This window comes from Orycteropus afer, unplaced genomic scaffold, assembly GCF_000298275.1.
Source record: "Orycteropus afer afer isolate SDZICR_OR568_19922 unplaced genomic scaffold, OryAfe1.0 scaffold00127, whole genome shotgun sequence".
In the NCBI taxonomy this organism is placed as follows: Eukaryota; Metazoa; Chordata; class Mammalia; order Tubulidentata; family Orycteropodidae; genus Orycteropus; species Orycteropus afer.
Genome location: NW_006921714.1, coordinates 5,034,962 through 5,057,353, shown reverse-complemented (window position 1 = coordinate 5,057,353; position 22,392 = coordinate 5,034,962). Strand labels below are relative to the sequence as shown.

The 22,392-nt window shown below is 59.2% G+C and overlaps 2 protein-coding genes across 2 annotated transcripts in view; one reads left to right on the top strand and one right to left on the bottom strand.

Moving 5' to 3' along the window:
• Positions 1-15,601, top strand: part of ITPK1 (inositol-tetrakisphosphate 1-kinase) — a 182,187-nt gene extending 166,586 nt beyond the window's left edge. Inside the window, exons 7-10 of the mRNA XM_007944503.2 lie at positions 526-691; positions 6,734-6,801; positions 11,134-11,296; positions 15,252-15,601. Of these exons, the coding sequence (XP_007942694.1) occupies positions 526-691; positions 6,734-6,801; positions 11,134-11,296; positions 15,252-15,601 (747 nt within the window). The remainder of the gene's footprint in view (positions 1-525; positions 692-6,733; positions 6,802-11,133; positions 11,297-15,251) is intronic.
• Positions 15,602-21,725: 6,124 nt separating this feature from the next.
• The window catches only part of CHGA (chromogranin A), a 12,468-nt gene continuing 11,801 nt past the window's right edge, over positions 21,726-22,392 (bottom strand). Inside the window, exon 8 of the mRNA XM_042781483.1 lies at positions 21,726-21,809. Coding sequence (XP_042637417.1) covers positions 21,726-21,809 — 84 coding nt within the window. The remainder of the gene's footprint in view (positions 21,810-22,392) is intronic.

Sequence of the window (22,392 nt, the reverse complement as noted above, 5' to 3'; positions counted from 1 at the left end):
CAGGGCCTCAGTTTCCTCATCTGTAAAAGGGGGTGACAGGAGTGCTCATCTCAAAGGTGTGGTGTGAGTGTGGTGTGAGGGGTAACACCAGATAACTCACATGCAATAGAATGGGGACCGGCATGTGAGCACCCAGCAAGGGGCAGCTCTTGTCATTATCCAGGCTTTGACCGAAGGCCTCCCACCCCGATCCAGAGCCTTCTGCTTCCTGCCTCCCCGTCCTGGGCCTTAGTGCAGGAGCCTCTAGAGAGGTCGTGAAGGCTGGGATCTTGTCCGCAGCGTACAACGCTGCCCTGGGAGTTGTGCAGTGCACAGCCCGTGCAGCCCTCCGTGGCCGGCCTGGTGGATGCAGGATTTCCCATCCCCATGGCAGGGGCGACCCCTGGGTGTTCTCACCGTGCGTGGCACTGCCGGGCCTTGGGGTAGCTTTGCCTACACCAGCTATTCGCCTTGGTGGGGCTCTGGACCCCTCCTGTGTCCCAGTCAGTGGGACTCTGATGGAGCCCTTGGTTCCTGTCTCCCCAGATGGCCATTGTGTTCAACCAGGAGGGCCTGAATGCCATCCAGCCGCCCTGCGTGGTCCAGAATTTCATCAACCACAATGCCGTCCTGTACAAGGTGTTTGTGGTCGGCGAGTCCTACACTGTGGTGCAGAGGCCCTCACTCAAGAACTTCTCGGCAGGCACATCAGGTAACCATGCTTTGAGCCATCTTGGCCTGTCCTGGGCCCAAGGTACAGCTGGGACATGACATCAGTTACTCTTCAGCCTTTCCCCATCACCCTGTGTTATTTCTCTTGAGGGGGGAGGGGAAGAGCCCACCTGGAGGTTGAGAACACTGCGTGTGTACAGTCAACAGAAGGGTCTTGGGGAATGAGTGGAAAATCCTTGGTCCACCAGGTGACTGCAAGGGGCTCCACCCAGCAAGCCATTGTTAAACTCCAGGAAGCATCCGGAAGTGTTCTGTATCAAAGACACTTCCTGGAGGACCTGTGCCGGAATGAGGCTTGCCGGGGAAGCAGCGGAGTGGCCACAGCGAGCTCGCTGTTGATCAGCCCCTCAGGGACGTGGGGGAGGGAAGACCCCATCTTTTGTGAGCAGGACACAATGCCAACTGCTTTCTCGGGCCTTCCCCATCGTCTTGTTTCCCAAGTGGGGAAGCAGAGGCTGGGTGACTTGGCTGCTTTTACTAGATGTCAGCAGGTGCTGGGACCCAGGACTTCCTCACTTGGGGACCTCGGGGCCTTGTACAGGGAGCACTGTCGCCCTGCTGCACCTCCCTCCCAGGGTTGAGGATCTTGTCCGTGAGCAGGTTTTGTACCATTGAGTGACAGCTGCTCTGTGTCCCTCAGCTGTGACGCGGTGGTGTTCTCTGCACAGTGCCTAGTCATTTGGAGTTTCAGGTGGCCCTCGTGTACACTGCCAGCAGACCTAGCTGGGGGCCTTCACGTCCAGGGCTGGTCCTACACCAGCAGTTCTCCTCGTTCACCAGGCTTGACATCCGGTGACCCCTGGTCCTTTCAAAAACTGACTCAAAAGAGTAAGAGCTGCCAGCACCGAGGCTGCTCCGAGGAACGTCCTGGTTCTGAAGGCCTCCCTAGGGAGGTTCTGGAACCTTTGGAACAGTGGCAGCGTCTCTGGAGTAAGTGCAGGTTTCCTGGAGGACTCCCCAGAAGGGCGCTGACTTGGCCTCGCATGATTTTTTCAGACGTTTGGGACATCTGTCTCTCTGAGGGGAAATGCCTTCCCTGGAGGCTTTGAGATATGAGGGCTGCTGAGGCTGCATCTCAGCAGGCAGGTGTGTCTTCTTAAAGCCACCTCTGTGACTCCCTGTCACTGTCCACACCTTGGAGCTTGTGGAAGGATGTCCAACTGTCCTCGTCCTCCCTCTCAGCGGTCCTTCCCCATGTGACATTTCTCTGTCCATGAGCACAGGAAGAGAACAGCCACTTTGGAAGCGGCTGTCCACTTTCACTTCCCTTCTGAGCGTGGGAACCTTCCAGCCAGGCGTGGGGCTGGATGGTCACGGTTCAGGACGTAGCAGTCCAAACACGGGTCTCAGCCCCTGCCCATGGGGACGATGGAACAGTCAAGGCAGGGGGACGGCTGTTTGGAGGAGCGTTTTTGTATGTGACCGTGTGTGGGCGAGCAGTGGTGGGTCAGCTGCCAGCCCAAAGGCTGGGGTTCGAACCTCCCCAGCAGCTCAGAAGGACCTGGCCGTCTGTCCCATAAAGGTGGCGGCCAAGGAAGCTCTGGGTGGCAGGTCCACTGTCACGTGGGGCCGCTCACCGTGAAAACGACTCACAGCACCTGACGCCACAGCCACGTGCGCAGGTGACAGGCATTCTGACAGACGGGCAAGAAGAGGATGACTTTTCTTAAAAAAAGCTCTTTTTAGTTCCCTAATTTTTTTTTAATTATGTGCTTTAAATCTGTGGAAATTGTTAAATTAAGAGTAGTTATAATTTATACAATCTCCTTTTTTTTTTTTTTTTTTTACCCAAATCACTTGTACCTCTAAAAGAAATTTACCCCCAAATTGCTTTTCATTCCCATCCAAAAAATGTCCTTGTCCCCCCTTCCCGCACCGTGGTTTTGAGATTCTGGGCCGGTTTCTGACTTGGCCCTGGGGCCGCCAGAGGCAGCGCAGCTGCTACGTCCTGCGTCTGGGCATCTCCCTGGTGCCGCTCCCAGGGTGCGAGTTTACCACGAAACGCAGACCAGGGCAGAACACACACATGACAGGACACAGGAAGAAGGGTTTACCTGTGTTCAGGTAAACGCAGTAACTTCCGGGTGTTTATCTGCCCGTCATCCCCAAAGCTGATCCTGAGGCTGCTGACCGCAGGGAACCGGCATGGCGTTTGTCCCTTTGCTCACGTGTTCTCCTACCTGACATGGCCCAGCATTGCATAACGGGACAAGCAGTCCTTCAGGCTGGACCCATGGAGAGGGAGCTTGCAGGCCCGGCCTCTACTGGCCTCCCTCTCCCCACCAGCTCTGTGCTTCCTGCAGCCCTGTGCAGGATGTCCCCACACAGACGGTGGCACCTTGGGTAGGGTTTTTTGGACCTCAGATGGAGACAGGGACCTACGTCTTTGTTCCAGACTGCCATTTTCTCAGTTCTGAGGTGGGCTTTGTGGTGGTGGGTGTTACCTGCCACCGTCTCGGCCCTTGACCGTGTTGGCAGCTCCGCCAACCACGGAGCAAAGTGCCGCCCAGCCCTGCTCCGCACCCGTGACCCGTTTCGGGTCAGACCCCTGTGCTCCACAGCGTTTTCATGGGTGAATTTTGGACGTAGGTCACCAGGCCTTTCTTCCTACTCCTCCTTCTGGAAGCCCTGCTGAACCCTGTAACCGTTGAGCCTCACAGCACAGTCAGGCCTCCACAGCCAGATGGGTGGTGGCTGTGCGCGAGGTGCCCTGGCTGGGAACTGAACCCGGGTCTCCCACATGGAAGGCAAGCATCTACCACTAAACTGCCACCACCTTCGTGGCTCTTATTGCCAGTTCTATCTCACATGTGCTGTTGGTTGGAACTGCAGCCAGGTTCTTACAGACGGATTGACGGTTCTTACATGAGTCCCCAGGCACATGTGAGTCTCTGCGCCCGTGGCTGCTTCTGGGGGGGGAGCTTGTCTCCGTCCGGCCAGTGCCAGGGGTGAAGTGAGCAGCGGTCTTGGCTCTTCCTCTGGGTGGTGAGTTTCTTTCTCACTGACCTTTGCTCTGAGGATCCAGCCCCCTGGGTGCCCGGGGGCCTCTGTGTGCTCCCCTCCTTGGGCCTTTTGTCCCCGCAGGGGGAGCTCAGGACATAGAATAGGGGTCAGCAGACCTGTCTGCAAAGGGCACATGGTAGACCTTTCAGCTATTCAGGTGACATGCGAATGAGTGGGTGTGGCTGTGTGCCAATAAAACTTTATTTACAAAACAGGTGACAGGCCAGATTTGGTCTGCAGTTTACCGACCCCTGGGGCCACAGTGGCGAAGCACTTGAGTGCTGACTGAAAAGTTGGGACACATGGGAAAGGACCTGGCAGTCCGCTCCCAGGAAGATCACAGCCTTGAAAAACCTATGGGGTGGGTCTGCTCTGCCACACGGAGTTACTGTGAGTCCAGAGTGACTTGATGGCACCCAGCAACCTAGAGTGTCACACACTCGGTGGGATCTATTGGCCCTCCCATGTGTGAGGAACGAGATAAAGACAGTCAAGTGTCTGTCCTCAGGAGCTGGTATTCTAGTGAGAAACCACAGGCAGGACAAACGGTGGAAGGCTGCCTGTGGCCGGAGATGCAGGGCCCCAAAGAAGAGAGCATGGGTCCTGGGGTACCACTGGATGAAGGAGCCCCTCTGAGCAGCTGATGTGTGTGTGGGGACTGACAAGACCTGGGTCACCGTCTGCAGAACTGACACACACCTAGGAAAAAGGGGGAACCCCAGAGGAGACATGCTGAGGAAGCCAGGGAGCTCAGACGGGGCCATGGTCCCGTCAGCGTGCACGGTTGCTGCCTTACTGTGGGGTTCCTCTTGCCTTGTGCACCCCTTCTTTTGAACCTGTTTTTCTCATAATGGGGACAAGCTCACCCACAGACTCTTCTCATTGCCCTGACCCACCCCCACAGGAAGGGGCAGGTCCTCACCTGAGCTGTGCGTGTCTCAGGACTCGTCTGGGGGAGCAGCGACTAAATGGGGCCCCTGAAAGCCAGGGTGCTATGTGAACACAGGCCCAGCCTCCAGAACAGGCAGCAAAGGCCTGGCCAGTCTGGGCGCCAGCCCTGGAGGTCTGAGGTCTGAGCAAGTGCCCTGCAGGCCCGGGTGTCTTAGGACCCGAGAAGCTCATGCTGAGGGAGGCTTTGGCCAGGGCGCTTCCACAGGGCCTGAGTCTGTGAGTGGGAAATGACTCAGTGGCCATGGGTTTAGTTTGGTTCTGACCCTTCTGATATCATCCACTTTGCAGAGTCCTTTGGGGTACGGGGGGAGAGGCTGGAAGCTGCCCGTACCCACTGACCCTGCTCATGGAGAGGAGTGAGCAGGGGTATCTCACATTGCCCTGCTAGATGGTCCCCGGGCCAGGCCTCCCCAGTCAGAATTAGCCAGGAAGAACTGTCCGCTTTGAAAGGGGCCAGACTTCTGATGTCACTGTGGGAAGTTACTGGGTGGTGTGGCCTGTCCTATGCCTCGGGCATCTTTTAGGCCCCTCTGTGCCAGCTCCTTTCCTTCCTGGCACATGCCCAGCACCCCGGTGTTACCTGTGTGTACCTGCAGGCATCCACCTGCCCTCAGTGGCCCGTCCTATCTCCGCTGGTCATGGCCCTGGGGACCTGAGGGCACGTGGGTAGGGAAGTGTCCTGAGCCGAGTGGGGCCTGGCTGGGCTGGGCATCGGACCAGAAGGTAGCCATACCCTGGGGACCCCCATGCCAGCCTCTGAGCCTCTCTCTGGCTGCTGGCCCAGGGACCTTGACCACGCCCACAGGCTGGCCCTCAGTGGCCCCCAGAGCTAGAGACCGGCACGCAACCAGGTGCAAGCCCTGCGGGGTGTCTGTTTTCCCCAGGCTCCTCCCCAGGACCGTCTCCTGGGGCCCCCCTCTGGACCGGCTCTGGTCGCAGCGGCGGGAGGACTGTCGGGCACAGCGGGGCGGCCAGGGGCCTGTATGCGCCACTAGCGGGAAGGACATCAGGTACATCTTGTGCTCACCCGCTTGGCCTCGGCCCCAATCACTCCCCGACACATGATTGCCGCAGCTGCTGGGGACGGGGCACGGGGCCTTCTGTCCCTGCCCGGGGGTTCGTGCAGAGGCTGCCCCCAGGGATCGATGACTCTGTGATTCTCGCATTCTTGGCCTCCCAGCTTCCCAGGGCTCCAGAGCGCCTTCCCAACTTCGCCTCTCCCTGGTGTGTTCGCTCATGGCGTCTGTCACCAGGACGCACAGGCTTACTACGTCCGGGTCACTATCGTCGTTCTTGTACTTGGCTTCCTCTCTGGTGGCTGCTGTGGAACTGAGGGGCCAGGGCACGACGGGCCCCGGGGTGGACATGGCGCAGGGAAATGAGGAGGGGAGGACAGACATGTTGGTCTGCCTTCTTGGATGGGCCCTGCTGCAGCCCACACTCTGGTTTCCATTTCCCCTCTAAAGGCAGCCTGGCCAGTTCTCCATGGCGTGTTCCTTGAGGGCTACCCCAACCGGGTTCTGGGGCCACACACGGAGTTCCGGGGACACACATGGGATGGGTAGGCCTACTGGAGTGAATGGCACCTGACCTTTCTGCTCTAAGACTCCTCAGGCCATGGGTGTTGGGGTACACAGCAGTACCCACTTACTTAGTGCCCCTCCCCATCCGTGTCCATCTTGGTGGCATTTCCTTAAGACGCACTTTGGGAATGGAGCCTTTAGGTGCTGGGGGAGCCAGCTACAGCACTACGAAATGGCAGCAGGGATCACTGTTCTCTGGAAAGGAAGAGCAGAACAGAGGCCCTGGCTGGATAGACAGCCAGCCCTGGCTGGACAGACAGCCGGCCCTGCCTGGCATCTCCTTGGGGTGGCTGCCTCTAACTGGCTCCAACAGCCACAGGCCTGGAACACACGGTGGGCTGGTACTGCCCCCTGGTGTCAGGTGATGGAACAGCTCTGACTGGCTCCTTCAGCCACCAGGGCGCAGGTGCACGGCAGGCAGAGCTGCCCCTTGGTGTCGAGTGGTGGAATGGCTCTGACTGGTGCCTCCTCTCTGCCTGTTTCAGACCGTGAGTCCATCTTCTTCAACAGCCACAACGTGTCGAAGCCCGAGTCGTCGTCGGTGCTGACTGCGGTATGTCCCACCCCTCCACAGTGGGCTGGGTGGGGGCTGTGCCGGCCAAGGGCCCAGGGCCAGGCTCTCTGGGGGCAGGGTAGAAGGGTGATTCCTCTGCTTGCTGGCTGTCCCTGCGTCCCCTGGACCTGGTGGAAGGAGTACCCCTACATGTATTGAGTGGTGGACGGTCTCTTTGCCACTCCCCAGTGTGAGGAAATCCTCAAGGTTGTGAGGAATTTGAAGACCCACTTTCTAGCTTACCCTTATCCTGGTTCACAAAAGTGGCTGCAGAGGCCATCTCAGCTCTTCTCATTCTTTCCTTGTCCACGTTTGTCTCACAAGAGTTTGTGAAGAAACGGCTGTGCACCTGTGCCAGGGCTGGTGGGCACATGCCTTTCCCACCCCCTCACTCGAGTGTCGGAAAATCAGGCCAGTGCTTGGCAAGTGCTGCTGTGAATGGGGCTTCCTGCTAGATGCCAGGCCACCCCAGCCAGGGCCACCCCAGCCAGGGCCACCCCAGCCAGGGCCACCCCAGCCAGGGCCATCTCAGCCAGGGACACCCCAGCTAGGGCCACCTTAACTGTCTCAGCCAGAGAAGGGCCAGCAGCCCGATGTGCCAGGAGGAAGGCTAGTGAGAAGTTTAGTGGCTTAGAGCTGGGATTGGACTCCAGAGCTGTCTGATTTTAAAGCCGGCACTTCCAGGAATTTTAGAACTTCTTACCTCCTGGCGATTCCTGAGTGGCCATCACCTCAGAGCAGACAGTTAGAAATGCCCTGGGGCCCCCAGCCTTCCCTCCCCAGCCCAGTGAGCCATTCTCAGAGCCTCTGCTGGGTCCCATCTCTCGAGGCCACGTCTGGCCCAGTTATCAGGCGGAGGCTTTGTGTTTGCCTCACTGTCCTTGGGCCACACCAACGCGAGCCATGGCCGATCACCGAGTCCCTGGCCTCTCTCTCTGCCCTTGTCCTCCTGCCTGGAGCCCAGGCAGCCTGTCCTGTCAGGTTTTTGAGAGCTGGGAGTTAGTCATAGCACACATGTGGACAGGGATCTAGGGACTCCAGTCTCCCTCAGGGTATGAGCACACGTGCCTAGAATCATGTTCTGTAGGCAGAGAAGCTTGAGCAGGCTAGATTTTAGACAGGCCTCTCGGCACCTGGCTGAGTGCACTGTAAGACATACGTAGGCGTTCTGGCCAAGGGAGGGCTTTCTGCTCTTAGGTGCCAGAAACTTCTGGCCAATCCAGGTCAGCCAGCCTTCTGCACTGCAGGGCTTCCCAGAGCCCCAACTCAGCCACTGTGGCCTGACCCTCAGAGGGTGTAGAGGGGGCTCAGTGCCACCCAGGCTGACCTGCTGGTCCCTGAGAAGCCACCTGTGCCGGCCCCACACAGTGCAAGGCTGGTGGCCATGCAGACCCAAGGGACACTGTGCAACTTCCTCGTCTGTAAAGTGGGAAAGAGTCAGCCTAGAGATACTGCAGCATCCGTCCCCTCCAGCATGAGCTTTGCAGTCACCTCCTTCCTCTCTAAGCATGACCACAGCTCGGGAATCCCCTGGCCGACAAGAGGTCATAGCAGAAAGGGAAGTGCAGTCCACCAGCATGTGGCCCCTTTAGGCGGGAGCCCCTCTTGGCACAGGCCAACAGCCCCAGTGGAAAAGCTGCCTGGCAGCAGCTTGGTCCCAAGCTGGGAGGCCTGTGCTGGGAGCCCTGCTCTGGCCTGGAAGCCCCCATCCCAACCTCCAGGCCCCCAAACACCTGTGATAAGAGCAAGACTGCCAGGCTCGAGCCCCAGCCCGATGAGCTTGGTGACCTCAGCAAGCCAGGTCACTCCTGAGCCTCAGGTTCCTCCCCTGGGCCACGGGTGGCGAGACTCAGTGAGTCACTGAGTAGGATGGGGCTGTCATAGGCCACTATGACAGGTGTCAGGGGCCACACCTCCTCCAGAACCTGCTGGGCTCCAGGCCTCTGTCTGGTCCCCAGACGGGTCCTTGGTTCAGATCATCAAATGGCTTCAGGAGGGTTTCTGACATTCTTTCACAGAGCAGGGCAAGTGCTTTCATAAATCACGGCCATGTGACTCCCCGGCTACCAGGCCCTCGGCAGCCTATGACCCTCACCAAGTCCTGGTCCCATGCAGCAGAGGTCTTTTTATTGCCTCATTTGTTCGGGTGAGAAAATGAGACCTTGACTAAGGGAGGGCCCCGGGCTACAGGCCTAGGCCCAGGCCAGCAGCCTCCACTGCTGAACTGGCCCCCAGTGAGTGGCACCTCTGACCCGTCACTGGACCCAAGAAGGGGAAGCTGGGCCAGGCAGTGCTAGGCCTAGGGTGCCAGGGCCCCCGCCTCCCAGAGGAACAGCTCCCTGCGGTACCGCCCTGGCAGCCAGCGGGGTACACGGCAGCCAGTGGGTACACGGGATTGAGGGCAGGAGGACCCTGCCTGGCCTGCAGAGGTGACAGGGGCCAGGGCGGAAACGCCCCTTTGGCGTTTCTGCTTCCTGTGTCTGGGAAAGGGCCATTTGTCCTTGGCGCCCAGGGCCGCTGCCCTAGTGAAATTCACATAAACCTGCCCCTTGGAGTCTGTTTCACTCATGGTGAAATTGACACAACCTAGAGTTAACCTTTTGAAGTGAACAATCCCCTGTCATTTAGTACATTCCCAGGGTTGTGGAGCCACCTCCTCTCTGTGGTTCCCAAACACGTTCACCAGCCCAGAGTGAACCCCCGGACCCGTGAAGCAGTCACTCCCGTACCTCCCTCCCTGCAGCCCTGGCACCCACCAATCTGCTTTCTCTCTCAGTGGATTTTCCTATTCTGGAGATGCCCTATAAATAGAATCACGGGGTGTGTGCGCGTGGGGTGTTTTCAGTCAGCCCGGCGCTGCCGGCGTTAACCCGTGTCGTAGCATGCCTCAGTTCTTTATGTCGTGGGACGATGCTCTGTTCTCATGTTCTGTTTCGCAGCCTTTAGTTGATGCAGTCGTCTGCTGGTGGCCGTTTGGCTGTTGGAAATGGTCCTGCTGTGATCCCTGGTGGACAGGTTTTTGTTCACGCCCCTGATTCCCGTTCTCTTGGGAATTGGCCCCGGAGTAGAATTGTCGGGCTGTATGGTGGTACCGTGTGTCACTTCTTGGCCCAGCTTCACCTTTATCTCTGATGGGATTGGCCACCCTGTTTTCCCTTCAGCTTCTGAGCCCGCAGGCCCCCAGGACCCCAGTATTCATTGAGCACCGAGTGTGAGCCCTGTCCTGCCCTGTCTGAGCCTGGAGGTGCCCGGATGCCTGGAATGTGGGAGCAGCCCCTCCTCCAAGCCAGGCATTGTGTGTGTCCCGTATCAGTGACTTCCCCACTCGTGGAAGTCTAGGGTGGAGGCTGCATGGGTTCTGTTTTGTACATGAGGTCCAGGAGGGACAAGTGCTTTGTCCCTAAGGTCACAAAGTTAGAACTCACAACCAGGATTTGAATCCAGATCCCTTGGGCTCCAGAACTCTTCCCCCACTGTCCCATATCCTTGAAGGTCTGTCCTGGAGTTAAGCTCCAGGCATGTGAAAATGTGTCTGCCCTTGGCTGTGGGTGGAGGAGGTCAAGGCAGGGTGGCAGAGTAGCAGGCCAGGAAAGTGCCATAGGAAAGCTGAGCTTGGGCCCCAGGAGTCACGGAGTCGCTGCTCTGGGGAAACTCAGGCTGCGTGGGTGTGAGCGAGTTTGGACCCTGACATGCCTGGCCCCAAGCTGCAGGCACTCGGAGGAGCTCGGGAGCGTGGACCCCTCGGCTCTGCAGCATGGGTAGACGAGGGTGGACAAGGACCCTCCTGCCCCCGACCGCCACCTCTGCCTGCCACTGGGTTCCCGCCAGTCAGAGCTCTTTCCTGCAGCCTCTGGGCCCCCTCTCCAGCTCTCACCCTGCTTAAATCCATCTCCTGTTGTAGGTTTAGCTTCAGGGCTTTCTGCACTAAGTCCTCCTGGGCCCACAGGGACTTCCTTGCTCCCTGCCTGCCAGGTTTGGTTGTAGAGACTGAAAACCTGCACCGAAGTCCTGCCTAGGCTTGTGAGCTGTGTGACCCTAAGCCAGCCACTGACACTTTCTGAGCCTCAGCTTTCCTGTCCATAAAACGCCAGTAAAGACATCTGACTCCCAGGTGTTGGAGGATAAAGGACATGTGCTCATGTGCCTGGTGCCTGCCTGGCCCTCAGCAGGACATGGAGAACTGCCGTCAGTCCTTGTCCTGGCCGTGCTCAGCTCCCCCACTGCCTCCTTGCCTGAGGGTGAGGCACAGCCGAGTGGTCCCCCGCAGGGTCTGTGGGTGGCGAGGCAGCTCCTTCCAATACCCAGGGCCTGACTCTGTGCTTGTGTCTGCAGCTGGACAAGATCGAGGGTGTGTTCGAGCGGCCCAGCGACGAGGTCATCCGGGAGCTGTCTCGTGCCCTGCGCCAGGCGCTGGGTGTGTCCCTCTTCGGAATCGACATCATCATTAACAACCAGACGGGGCAGCATGCCGTCATTGACATCAACGCCTTCCCAGGTGAGGGTCCTTGGGCGACGAGGTGGGCGAACGGAGCTGGCTCCAACGTGGTTCGCACCCCATCTCTGGCCACCTGGAAGGTGGGGTGACACGGTGCCGTGAGGGTGAACCAGATCCACGCACCCGCACAGGGAGCGCCTGGCTCGCAGCAGCTGCTCAGGCCACGTGTCCGTCCGGTTCCTTTCTTAGCCCGAGACCGACAACGTAAACCATAAATCTCGGCCCCACCTCGGGCCCTTGCGGATCTGAAGAGCTAGAAGGAGTGTGCAGAGAACAGTTACCACAGTTTACCTGTAGAGACAGGTCCTGGAGAGGAAGGGGTCGTCCCAGGTCGCTCAGCAGCTTGGTGGCGGCAGCAGAGACTCCCAGGCACATGTTCCACGTGCTGCCCTGAGCCATGGTCCATGAGCCACCTGGGGACGGTCTCCCGCCTGGGAGCTGAGGGCCAGGCTGGGTCCCTGTGTGTAGTGTATGCTCACTGCTCTGTGCTGGCATACAGCCAGACTCTGCTCTGTACCCCACAATGTGGCTTATGGTTGTGTGTCTGTGACCCAAGGTGTGCCTGGCACAGCAGGAACTCGGTGTGCGTGTGTTATGTTGGGTAATGCGTACAGAGAGCCAGATAGAGGGTGTGTACATGTCACGCACAGAGACACATATACCACACACACATGCAAACCTCTTACAGCACACATTGATACGTGTACAGTACACACACCCCTTCCCATACCCATTCATGGACATGTATGAACACATAACACTGCACATACACTCATACACACCTCACAGATGTGTACTCACATGCCCTCCATATGGCCTGACACAGCGCATGTGTACTCGTGCACACGCAGATACACAAACCATGTACACCTCTCCCTCCCCCCACAGCATGTACTCACACCCGTGCACACCTCATACACGCTTCATACAGATAGCACTGCACATGTACATACTGCACAGACACGCAGTCACACGGAGTCTCGTGCCCACATCTGGGCTGTAAAACTCAACGCTCACCGTGGGACGTCCTGGGTTTTATTCCCCTTGCTCAAGCCCCCCACGCCTCTAGCTTGGGGGACGCAGGCATGTCTGGGAAACCAGCTCGGCATTTCTGGGAAGTCTGACCCAGACAGACATGAACAGTGAACACAGCTCAGAGGCCCCTCGGCTCCATCAGGGTGTGCAGTTTCCCACCGGCTGGGAGCCCAGGTCCCCCTGGGGCATCCTCAGCCCGAGCACACATCAGTGTCCCCCCAGGTAACAGGTCTAAGCCCCTCATGCTCAGCTCAGCCAGACTCTGAACGCCCCCTGCCCTAGCTGCCTCAGACCGCAGGCGGCCCGGCCCCCCAGACAGCACTTGCCTGGCTGCTGGGAGCGGTGTAACTGTTCACGACTTTGGTTCAGTGTCTCTCTTGCCAGCGTGACCAGGCCAGCTTTTTTGTTTTGTTTTCGTAAATACTGAGCCGCCTAATGGACAGCTTTCTTCACAGTGCCGTTTTTCCTGCTGGCCCCTTTGAGATGTGGGAAGAGCACATGTGCAGCCCACAGGGTTTTCAGGGGAAGGCTCCGCTCTGTTCCTCCTCTTGCTACTTCGTTTCTAAGGGCGTTTGGCTCCCGCTGTAGAGCCACTCCCTCCGATCCCTGCTCCCTGGAAAACTGTTCCCTGTAGAAACGAGGACATGCATGACTTGGGGACAGAAGGGTCTGGCATGTCCCCACTGTGGGGTTGACCTGTCCCTTAACCCCTCAGGACCTCTCCTCCCACGTTCAGACTTTCTGAGCAGATAGCACTGTTGAGGGGGTTACTATCCTTGGGTTTCCATGTCAATTCTCTTGGTCAAGAGTCACATTCAGCTTCCGTGATGTGATGCTGTTCTCATTTTGTAGACAAGGAAACAGAGAGGTTGAGTGGTTTGTCCAGGGTGGCCCAGCCTCAGAGGGTCGCTTTGCCCAAGAAGTGCTGTGCTCGTCTCTCTGATCTTGCCTCGTCTTGACCTCAATGCTACCTTCCCCTCACACCTTCCTCCCCACCCCTAGTGCCCGTGAACTGTCAGCCGGAGCAGTGACAATGTGATGTCATCCACAACTCGTGCACCTGGGTGCCCGCTTCACAGTGCTTGCCTCGCCGAATCCTTGCAGACCTGGGAGTGGGTCTCCCATTTTACAGATGAGGCCAGTGAGGCCAGATGAACATAGCAGCCGAGAGGCGGGTCTAGCTTTGATGTCAGTGGGCCCAAGCAGAGCTCAGTGCTTCCCTCTGTGAGATGAGGTACCCTCAGGCCCAGCCCCAGGGCTGTGAGTGCAGTGAAGAGAGCAGGCTGAAGGCCGCAGCAGCCAGACGTCGGCACAGCTTCACTGCGCGGCTCAGAGCTGGCCCGTCACTGGCTCTTGTTCTCTTTGGGGAGATCACGTCACGCTCTGTGTCCCTGCTTGCTCATCTGTAAAGTGGGGATGGGCTGTGAGGACAATATGAGGAAATGTGGGATGTTTGTGTGCTGCTGGCATAGAAGCCCTGTGCGTGCAGCCGCTTTGCCCGTGTTTGTTCTTGCCGTGGTACCCCTCCTTCCCCCTCCACCTTGGGTGCATCGCGACCACAGCATCTGATTGCTGAATAAGTGAGGACAAATGAGCAGATCCCACTGGCAGGCTGGCCCCTGGCCTTCGCAGGGAGGTTTATCTGTAAAAAGGACACATTTCCCAGCCTTCAGGCCTGCCCAGCTCACTCAGATGCCCACAAACGTCATCCTGGGGGCTGTGCAGTGGTCAGGACTGTGGCACGTGTCAGATGCCCGTGAATGTCGCCCTGAGTGTGAGTGGTGATCATGGCTCTGGCACGTGTCAGACACCCGTGAATGTCATCCTGGAAGGTGTGCTGTGCCATGGCTGTGGCGGGCAAGCGGTGCCCTGTGCGCCCAGCCCTCACCCCCCACATCTGCACAAGTGGGCAGGAGCCCCCCGTGACGGATCTGGAAGCCCTTGGCTGGTTATCAGCAGAACCTTCACCCCTGATCCCAGGCTTGCTTAGCCCCCACGGACCCATCTGCTGACCCTGCACCCGCAGGGGAGGGGCTGTGTCAGGCTGGCTGCAGCTGCGTGGGTTCAGGAGACGTGTGTCCTGCTTGATTAAGGTCAGACTCCTGGTGGTGTAGTGGTCAAGGCATTCAGCTCGAACCAGAAGGTTAGCGGTTGAAACCCACCAGCTGCTCCATGGGGGAGGAATGAGGCAGTCTGCTTCCATAAAGATTGACAGCCTTGGAAACCCTCTGGGGCAGTTGTACCCCGTCCTGTAGGGCTGCTGTGAGTCAGAATCAACTCAATGGCGGTGGGTTTTCCTAAATGCAGCAGGGCAGGTGTGCAGCCATACCTCAGACAGGGAGTTTGCATTTCTCAGTTTCTCAGCTTGTCCCATGATGTTGATCCTCACACAGTGGATCAGGGGCTGCCCTGAAGCTATCTGGGGAGAAGGAAACGAGGGCCCTAGTGTCTAGCAGTTCCTGCCCAGGTCCCAGCCCCACCTAGGGGTGCACACCAAAGCCGTCCACCTTGAGAGGTGGTATTCTGGGTCCACACATGGGCTGACACTTGGCCAGGAGGCCTCCCAGGACCCGTGGAATCGAGACAGAATTCATTATTCAGAATGCAACGAGTGGGCTGATGGCGCTGCCAGCTCCAGCCGTGCCGTGCCCACTTTGTGGTGGCATTTCGCCATGCCGGCTGGGTGAGTGGGTGATTCAGTACCCACTGAGGCTGGGCCCGAGAGGGACAGGGTCCCAGGGTATTATCCTCTCCGCCGAGGCTCCACGGTTTCTGTGAACGGGGTGAGCCGGCTCCCAGGCCCAGTCGTGGAACCTACTCCCTCCTCTCCCGATCACCCCACCTGCAGCCCCTCTCCCCAGGCTGGCATGTGTCCTAGCTAACGCCCCAATCCGTGCTGTCCTTCTCTCCCCTCCTCCAGGCTACGAGGGTGTGAGCGAGTTCTTCACAGACCTCCTGAACCACATTGCCACCGTCCTGCAGGGTCCGAGCACAGACACGGGGGACGCGGCCCCGTTGAAGCACAGCAGGCTCCTGGCGGAACAGGTGGGCAGCCACGCGGGCGAGCGGACGTGCAGCGCCGGCCCTGGCTGCTGCAGCAGCATGATGGGCCAGGACCCGCCCTGGACGGCGGAGGTCGACGCCAGCAGCGTGGCCGCGGGCAGCGCTGCCAAGCTGCAGCACCAGAGACTTGGCTGCACGGCCACCGTGTCGCCCGGCTTCCAGCGGCACTGCGTGGCCTCCCTGGCCACCAAGGCCTCCTCCCAGTAGCTGCGGAGCCCAGGACCCGCAGGGCGGCGCGGGCACGGAGCACACTGCCGGGCCCGCGGCCCCAACGGTGACGCTGCAACTAAGAATTCCTCGTGATCAGATTCTTCTTTTCAATTTTTAACCTGATTTCCCGAAGTTGTGATCTAAATGAGGGGCGGAGGAGGTGGAGGAGAGCACCACAGGGTCCAGCCTCGCGGAAAAGGGCCGTCTCCTTAGTGCTGCTCCGCAGATGTCCCTACTGAGTTTACACACGCTTGTGTTTTCAACACTAGGCCTGAATGTGAGGTGGGGGGGTGTGTGTGTGCGCATGCGCACACGCGTGAATTCACGCATATGTGCATGCATGAGTGTGGAGTGTGAGGGTGAGTGCCTGTGTGAGTGTACATGTGTGTGAGCGCATGTGTGCGTGAGTGTGCACGCCCATCTGTAAGTCTCGGTGACTACTGTGGACCAGGCCTCAGGATCCTCTCGGGAGGCCCCGTAGGGCCCGGCTGCTGGTGGCAGCGCAGGGAGTGAACGGTCCCCCTCCTTCCTCTTCTGTCCAAGCTTCCCGCCCGCAGACCTCACACCTTCCTCCGCAGCTTTGTCAGAGTGGGGTCCTGCTCCCACGACCAGGGTAGCACTGAGCCCTCCCGAGGAGCATGGCCCAGCGGAGCCAGGGAGCTACAGCTGCTGCTGCCCCCGGGAGCTGCACGGAGGCTGTGGGGGCCGTGCTCTGCTCCTCCATCCGCCCCGAGCCCGTCGTGGACAGGACGGACGGGAAGGCTTCCCGGGAGGAGGCCGAGGCCTCGGGTTGCCTGCCACACTTCACGTCCAGCTCCCTGGAGTCCCCACTGGCCGTAGCCTTCCCTGCAGTGCCTGGGGCCCCCGAGCTGCCACACCCGAGCCTGGGGAGGAGGCTGGCTGGGACCCCAGGCTAATCAGTCTCTGCCAAGGGTCTGCCGTGTGACTTTGGGCCACTGTCGCCTCGTCTGTTCGGGCAGTCGAGACCGAGAACTCTGAACAGCTGATGTGCTAAGACCTCGGGCAGCAGCCTGCTTCTGCCTGAAGGTGCCCAGGACGAAGCGGCAGGAGGGCGTTTCTCAGCAGGAAGCGCCGCCCACATGGTTCACGCTTGAGCCCATCCTGGGGTGGCTCCAAGCCCCGCGGCCTCCCACCTCGGTGGCCCTCCTCCCAGCCGCCCTGCCCCTCTCCCCTGCTCATTGCCAGTGGTTTTGCAGGCCCAGCCCGGAGCCAAGGGCGAGGGAGCTGGAGCCCCGAGAGAAGAAAACTACCCGTAGACTCCACCCGCCCCGACAGCAGCAGACCCCGGCTCGCCATTCAGACCCTGGCAGCCAGCTCCGCCCTCCACAGAGAAAGGCTGAATGGGGAACCGGGGCGTGGGCCTGGGCGAGATGCTTGTGACCCTGCCCCCCAAGTGTGGTTTTTGTGTCTGAGGTACCAGTTCACTTTGAAAAAGGAACAGTGGCCCTTGGGCTGTCCTGTGTGTCATCAGGGAGGGTGGCCCCAGAGGCTGCTGAGCGGGACTCATGGAGACACCTTCAGGCCTGGCTGGGGGTGGGGGGGGGCGCCCGTCTTTGAGGCAGGGGGCGAAGCGTCCGAACTGGCCTACTGACCGAGTCGACAGGACTCGAGGGTTGAACCCGCGAAGGGTCCGCGCCCGGCACCTCCGCCGAGCCCCGGAAGCGGATGCGCGACCTCTTGCACTGCTTTGTCTCCAGAATAAACTACTGAAATCAGCTTGGTCTGCACTTGCTCGCAGCGGCGCCCCGCCTGCTGGCCCCCTCCCTGCGTTTATGAACAGCCCTCCCCTTACACAATTTCGATTCCTATCTGCCTAGGAAACTGGCGGGGACATGGTTGGACGACACCCGCTTGTCCCAGCCTCACATTATCTCCCGGTCATCACACGCGTTAGCTCCCGGGGCTCAGCTACCCGGGCTTGGCGTGCTCCACCATGCGGGCCAGGAGCGCATGGTGATTGCTGTTTCCGACGCTGGAAACCAAGGGGGTGCTGACCTTAGGAGACCTGAGCTTCCCAGAGGCCTGCAGCTGCCTCGTGGCAGGTGACAGAGCAGCCCTGCTCCCGGCACAGCCTCTTCCCCTCAGCTGGCAGGTGCTCCACGGTTCTCTCAAAGGCTCTTAAACCATGTCAGGGCCCTTCATGGGGAGAGGAAGCAGATGGTGATGGCACCCCAGCGGCCCTTTGAGTGGACACCAGGACTGGGGGCAGAGAAGCCTGTTCTCAAAAGGTCACCTGGGTGCATACTGACCTTTTTGTCCCAACGCATCGCCCACAGAGTTGGTTTCCCTTCGGGCCCCGTCACCTGGCCTTGGGGTTTTTAGTAACATGGAGAGACCCACTGAAACAAGCTTGGCCTTGCAGCCCTTTCTTCCCCAGGGTCCCTGGAAACTTCTAGGCCGTGGGAAGGGTCTCCTGTGGTTTACCACGAGTGATGCATGTGTGGTCATGTGTAGGTGCCACCCCAGAGTTGGCCGGGCTGGGTAAGGCTGGCTGGGACTCATTCCCGAGTTGGCTGACACAAGGGGCCGCCGTCTGGCTGCTCTATGGCCCTGTGACACTTGTCTTTGGTATTGGTCAATGGATGGGGTGGCCAGAGGGCACCCCAAGAGCGAGAGGCAGGACCTCATTCTTGCTGAGGCTCTGAAGAGAGGGTCATTTGCAGTCTCCAGACATGACTGCTGGAGCCTTGGATCGAGTTGAGAATGCTGGGGTTGTGTGATGACGGGACTCCACAGTCATTAAGCCCCAGATGTGTGCCAGGCCCTGGACGTCCGTCCTCACCGTGAGAACCATGGGAGTCTGTCCTGCCGTAGGTCTCTGCCATTGGCATCATGGGGGTGTTGGGGATTTGTACACATGGTGGTTTAGGCTGGGCCCGAAGCCACACAGCATCACCAGCAGGCCTCAGACCAGCTGAAGTCCCCGGGGGTCCCAGGTGACATCTCTAAGTGGCCTGTGTGATGAGCACTGCCAAGGAAGGAGGGGGGAAGCCTTCCAATGGATTCCTTTCCCCAGGGACTGCTGAGCGGGCCTCCCAGGAAGTTAAAGGACCCTGGTAGGGGCCAGAGGTCTTCAAGTCAATGGGGGAAACAGCTGAGTGGCTTTATTGGTCAGCCACTCCAGGATCAAGGGAAGCCCATGTCCTTCGCCCCTCTGACCTGGAAAACGGGCCCTTGACTCATTCGAAGTGGCGACTGGCTGTGAAGCACCATTGAACACCTTCACTGGTGTCCCTGTGGTATGAACTTGCCCTCTCTTCCATCTTCCCAGAAACTACTCATTCACCCAGTGGGACCCTGCCTGCTCCCTCGTCTTCCCTGGATAGAGGTTCTGGGCTCAGCCCTCTGATGCCACGTGCTTCTGCCCCACTTCCAGACAGGAGGCTTCTCCCATCAGTCCCGGGAAGCAGGCTGCCCTGTGTGGTCAAGGGGGTGTGTGCCTGCCCTCTGCACAGTGCCACCATGGTCGTGAAGTAACACTCACCATGGTCGGAGGAGAGCTGGGGCCTCCGACCACGGACAGTCCGCCCGCAGTGGGTTCCTGTGGGGCCCTCTTCCTTCTGGTTGTGGTGGGTGGGACCCTCCCAATCCCCCGGCCCTTCTCCAGAGGTGGTGGTTGTTCCCTGTACTTCCGCAGTTCTCGGGACCTGGCAGCTTGGAGGGACCACCCCCTTTCAACCTTCTCACTGACCTCTTTGAGCCCAGCCTGGGCTGCCGCGAGGGCTCTGTGTGGAACTGAGGCCCCCTGGGACTCACCCTGCACGTGTCTCGTGAGTGGTGTGGTTCAGAGGGCTGACACCTGGGCTTGGTGACAACTGCCACTTGCTCTGACTCAGTTCTTGAGCAACTTTTACCAGAATCCCCAGCTGGCTAGTACCCGTGTACATACGTGTGTGTGTGTGTCTGTGTGTGGATACGGTACACAGAACCTGGCTTCTGTACAAACCGAGGACGCTTGTCCACTGCACGTCCACCTACGTGATTAGAGCGGGTGTCTGCAGAGCACCCATCTTTGGATGTGTGATTTCAGGGACAGGGTGTCCCCGCGTGCTCTGTCTGCTGACTAATCTTGGCAGCAAAGACTTTGATTTCTCATCAGGTGGTGGGATAGTCACTGCTGTATTTGTTCTTTCTGTAACTTGGGGGCGGAGTGCAAAACTGTGAAACATACCAAGAAATGAACACTTGCAGCCCTCTAAGGGCGTCCCTCTGTCTTCCAGAGGAGGGCGTCACCCGCAGTAGGTAGCCCGCCCCAGCCTCATTGGAGAGCCCTCAGCCATCGTTGTACCGTCTACCTGGTCTGGGCTGTCTGTGCCCCTCAGAGAGAAGCATCGTTCCCATATATCGGTGGGGAAACAGGCCCGGGGGTGCGTGCCTGAGCCCCCCAGCTAGTTAAAGGCTGGGCTGGGGACTCAGACTCCAGCCTGTTCCAAAACCCACCTCCTCATCACGGAACCTTGCCTGCTCAGGTTCACTACACGGGTCTGCACCTCGAGCCATGCCATGGACATGGCCGGTCCCTGAAGGGGGCAGGGATGGCTTTGACACTGGTGCTGGGAACCTCACGGGTCCCTGCCCTGTCCCCCAGGAAAAGCGTCAGAGGTGCTGCCTGCTGCGGCTGCCCACCGAGGCTGGGGCTGCTCCCTGAACTCCCCACCCCCCACCGCTGCAGAGAACAGCCTGCACCTGCTTGCTCTTGTCTGCGATGCACAGACCAAGTATCTTAGCCCCAAGGCTGCCACCTGGGAGGGGAATGCCCCAGGTGACCACCCCGTCGGGCAGAGCCAAGCTGGAGCTCCATCTGCTTCCTCCTCCTGGCCTGCTTGAGAAAGTGGCCGGCAGCGGTGGTGGTGGTGACAGTGGCGGAAGAGAGGCCCACACTGCAGTGGGGTGGGCTCAGGGTAGAGCCCTGTGCGCCTTCGCATTGGACATCTGTCCCCGTGGATTGCTTTGGCTGTTGAAGATCTGGCTTTCTGCACTAGGCAGTGAGCTTGGCCAGGGCCTGTCCAGCCACCTCTTGTGTGCTCCCATAAATTGGCCCCGATGGTCCGCCAGCCACAGTGGTCCAGCCCACCAGCCTGGTCCATCTGATCGCGTGATGCTGCGTGGTCCCCATCATTAAGTCTTGGCAGCATAGGAGCCCCTGCCTGTGACTTTGAGGAATTAGTTGCCCTCCTCAAAAAGCAGACGAAGACCTGCAATGCTGTAGTGAACCATTCAATGTACAAGAAGTTCAGACACCCTGAGTCCTAAGCATATGCCAAAGGTCAGGTCAGGGGTCATGGCAGATTCATGCCAAGAGGGGCCTGCAGCTCTAAGTCCCCATCCCAAGCCCCAAACTGGTCCAGTGGCTGTGGCCTTGGTGAAAGGCACAGTCAGGGCCTCCACCTGACACCAGAAAGCAGAGGTATTCCTAAGCCAGCCTTACCACTGCATGGCCCAGCCCCAGCTAGGCTGGGAGACGAGAGAAGAAGGAGCAGTGGGGCCCTGGGCCAAGGGCTTCGCATGTGTTGCTTAATCCCCACTTCCCTGTGAGACAGGTGTCACTGTCCCCATTTTATAGACGAGGAAACTGAGGCAGCTGTGCAAAGTCACTTGCCTGAGATCCTGGAAGTGGCCCAGCAAGAGTCACCCCTGGGGGACAGAGCTTACCCGTCCCCTGTCCCTTTGGCCAAGTCCAACCCATTCCATACCATTCCAAGTCAGGAAGGGGAGAGCTCAGAGACCAGGAAGAGGCCAGAGCAGGTTTATTTTTTCCTTAGACAGATTTTATATATAAAGTTCTCTGCTTCCATCAGAAGGTCGTGTTACTGCGGTTGTGCTCCGTGATCTGATGGTGGAAGGGACACTTGTGGAAAGCTGCCTGTGTCCAGAGAGAATATCAGTGTTTAAAGTCAAGGGGACGCCACCCTGCAGAGGAGGCAGGGGTCGAGAGCGGGCAGAAGACAGTGGAGCAGTGGGGCGGCCTGGGCTTGGCATGCGGGGAGCTGCTCCCTAGTGGAGGCAGCATCCGGGCTGTCTGGCCAGGACCTGCAAAGGGGACAGCAGAGGCAGGACCACAGCGGCCTCAGGGCCCGAGCTGGCCCTGCCAGCCGGTGTGTCAGCCCCGCCGTAACACCTGCAACTGGTGGGCCACCTTCTCCAGCTCTGCCTCAATGGCCGACAGGCTCTCCAGCTCCTGGTCCTAGGAGAAGACATCCAGGTCACTCGGGCTGCCAGTGTCGGCCAGGTTAGCTGTGTGACCTCAGACAGGTAGCTTTGCCTCTCTGAGCCTCAGTGGACTGGTTCATCCCATGGGCACAGTGACACCATCCTACGGGGCTGCTCTGAGGCTTACTCAAGGATTGGTGAAGCAGGGAGCCCGGACCCCACACTGCCCCAGGTAGGCCCCACCACTTCCCCTTCTGCCTGGCTGCCAGCTTGGTTCAAGGCAGTAGGGACCCCCTGTGAGCCTGCTGTGTGCCCGAGAAGCTTCTAGCACCCTGCCCTGAAGCTGGGACTGACCCCCACAGGAGCACACCCTCCAGCTGTGAGTAGGAGCCCAAGAAGGCTGCCTTCCCGCCTTGACCCAGGGGCACTCGTCTCCTGAGGACCCTGCTGGACGCCAGCCTTGGGGGGCCACCTCCCTGAGGACAGCACTTGCAGCCCCACCTGGAGCCAAAGCGGCTGCGTGGAAATCAGGCCCTTGAACCCCGCTTGGGGCAGCCCCTGCCGGCATGGGTTCTGTGATGCTGGGGTCGTTTCTAAGACTGTGGGGCTGTGTAGAG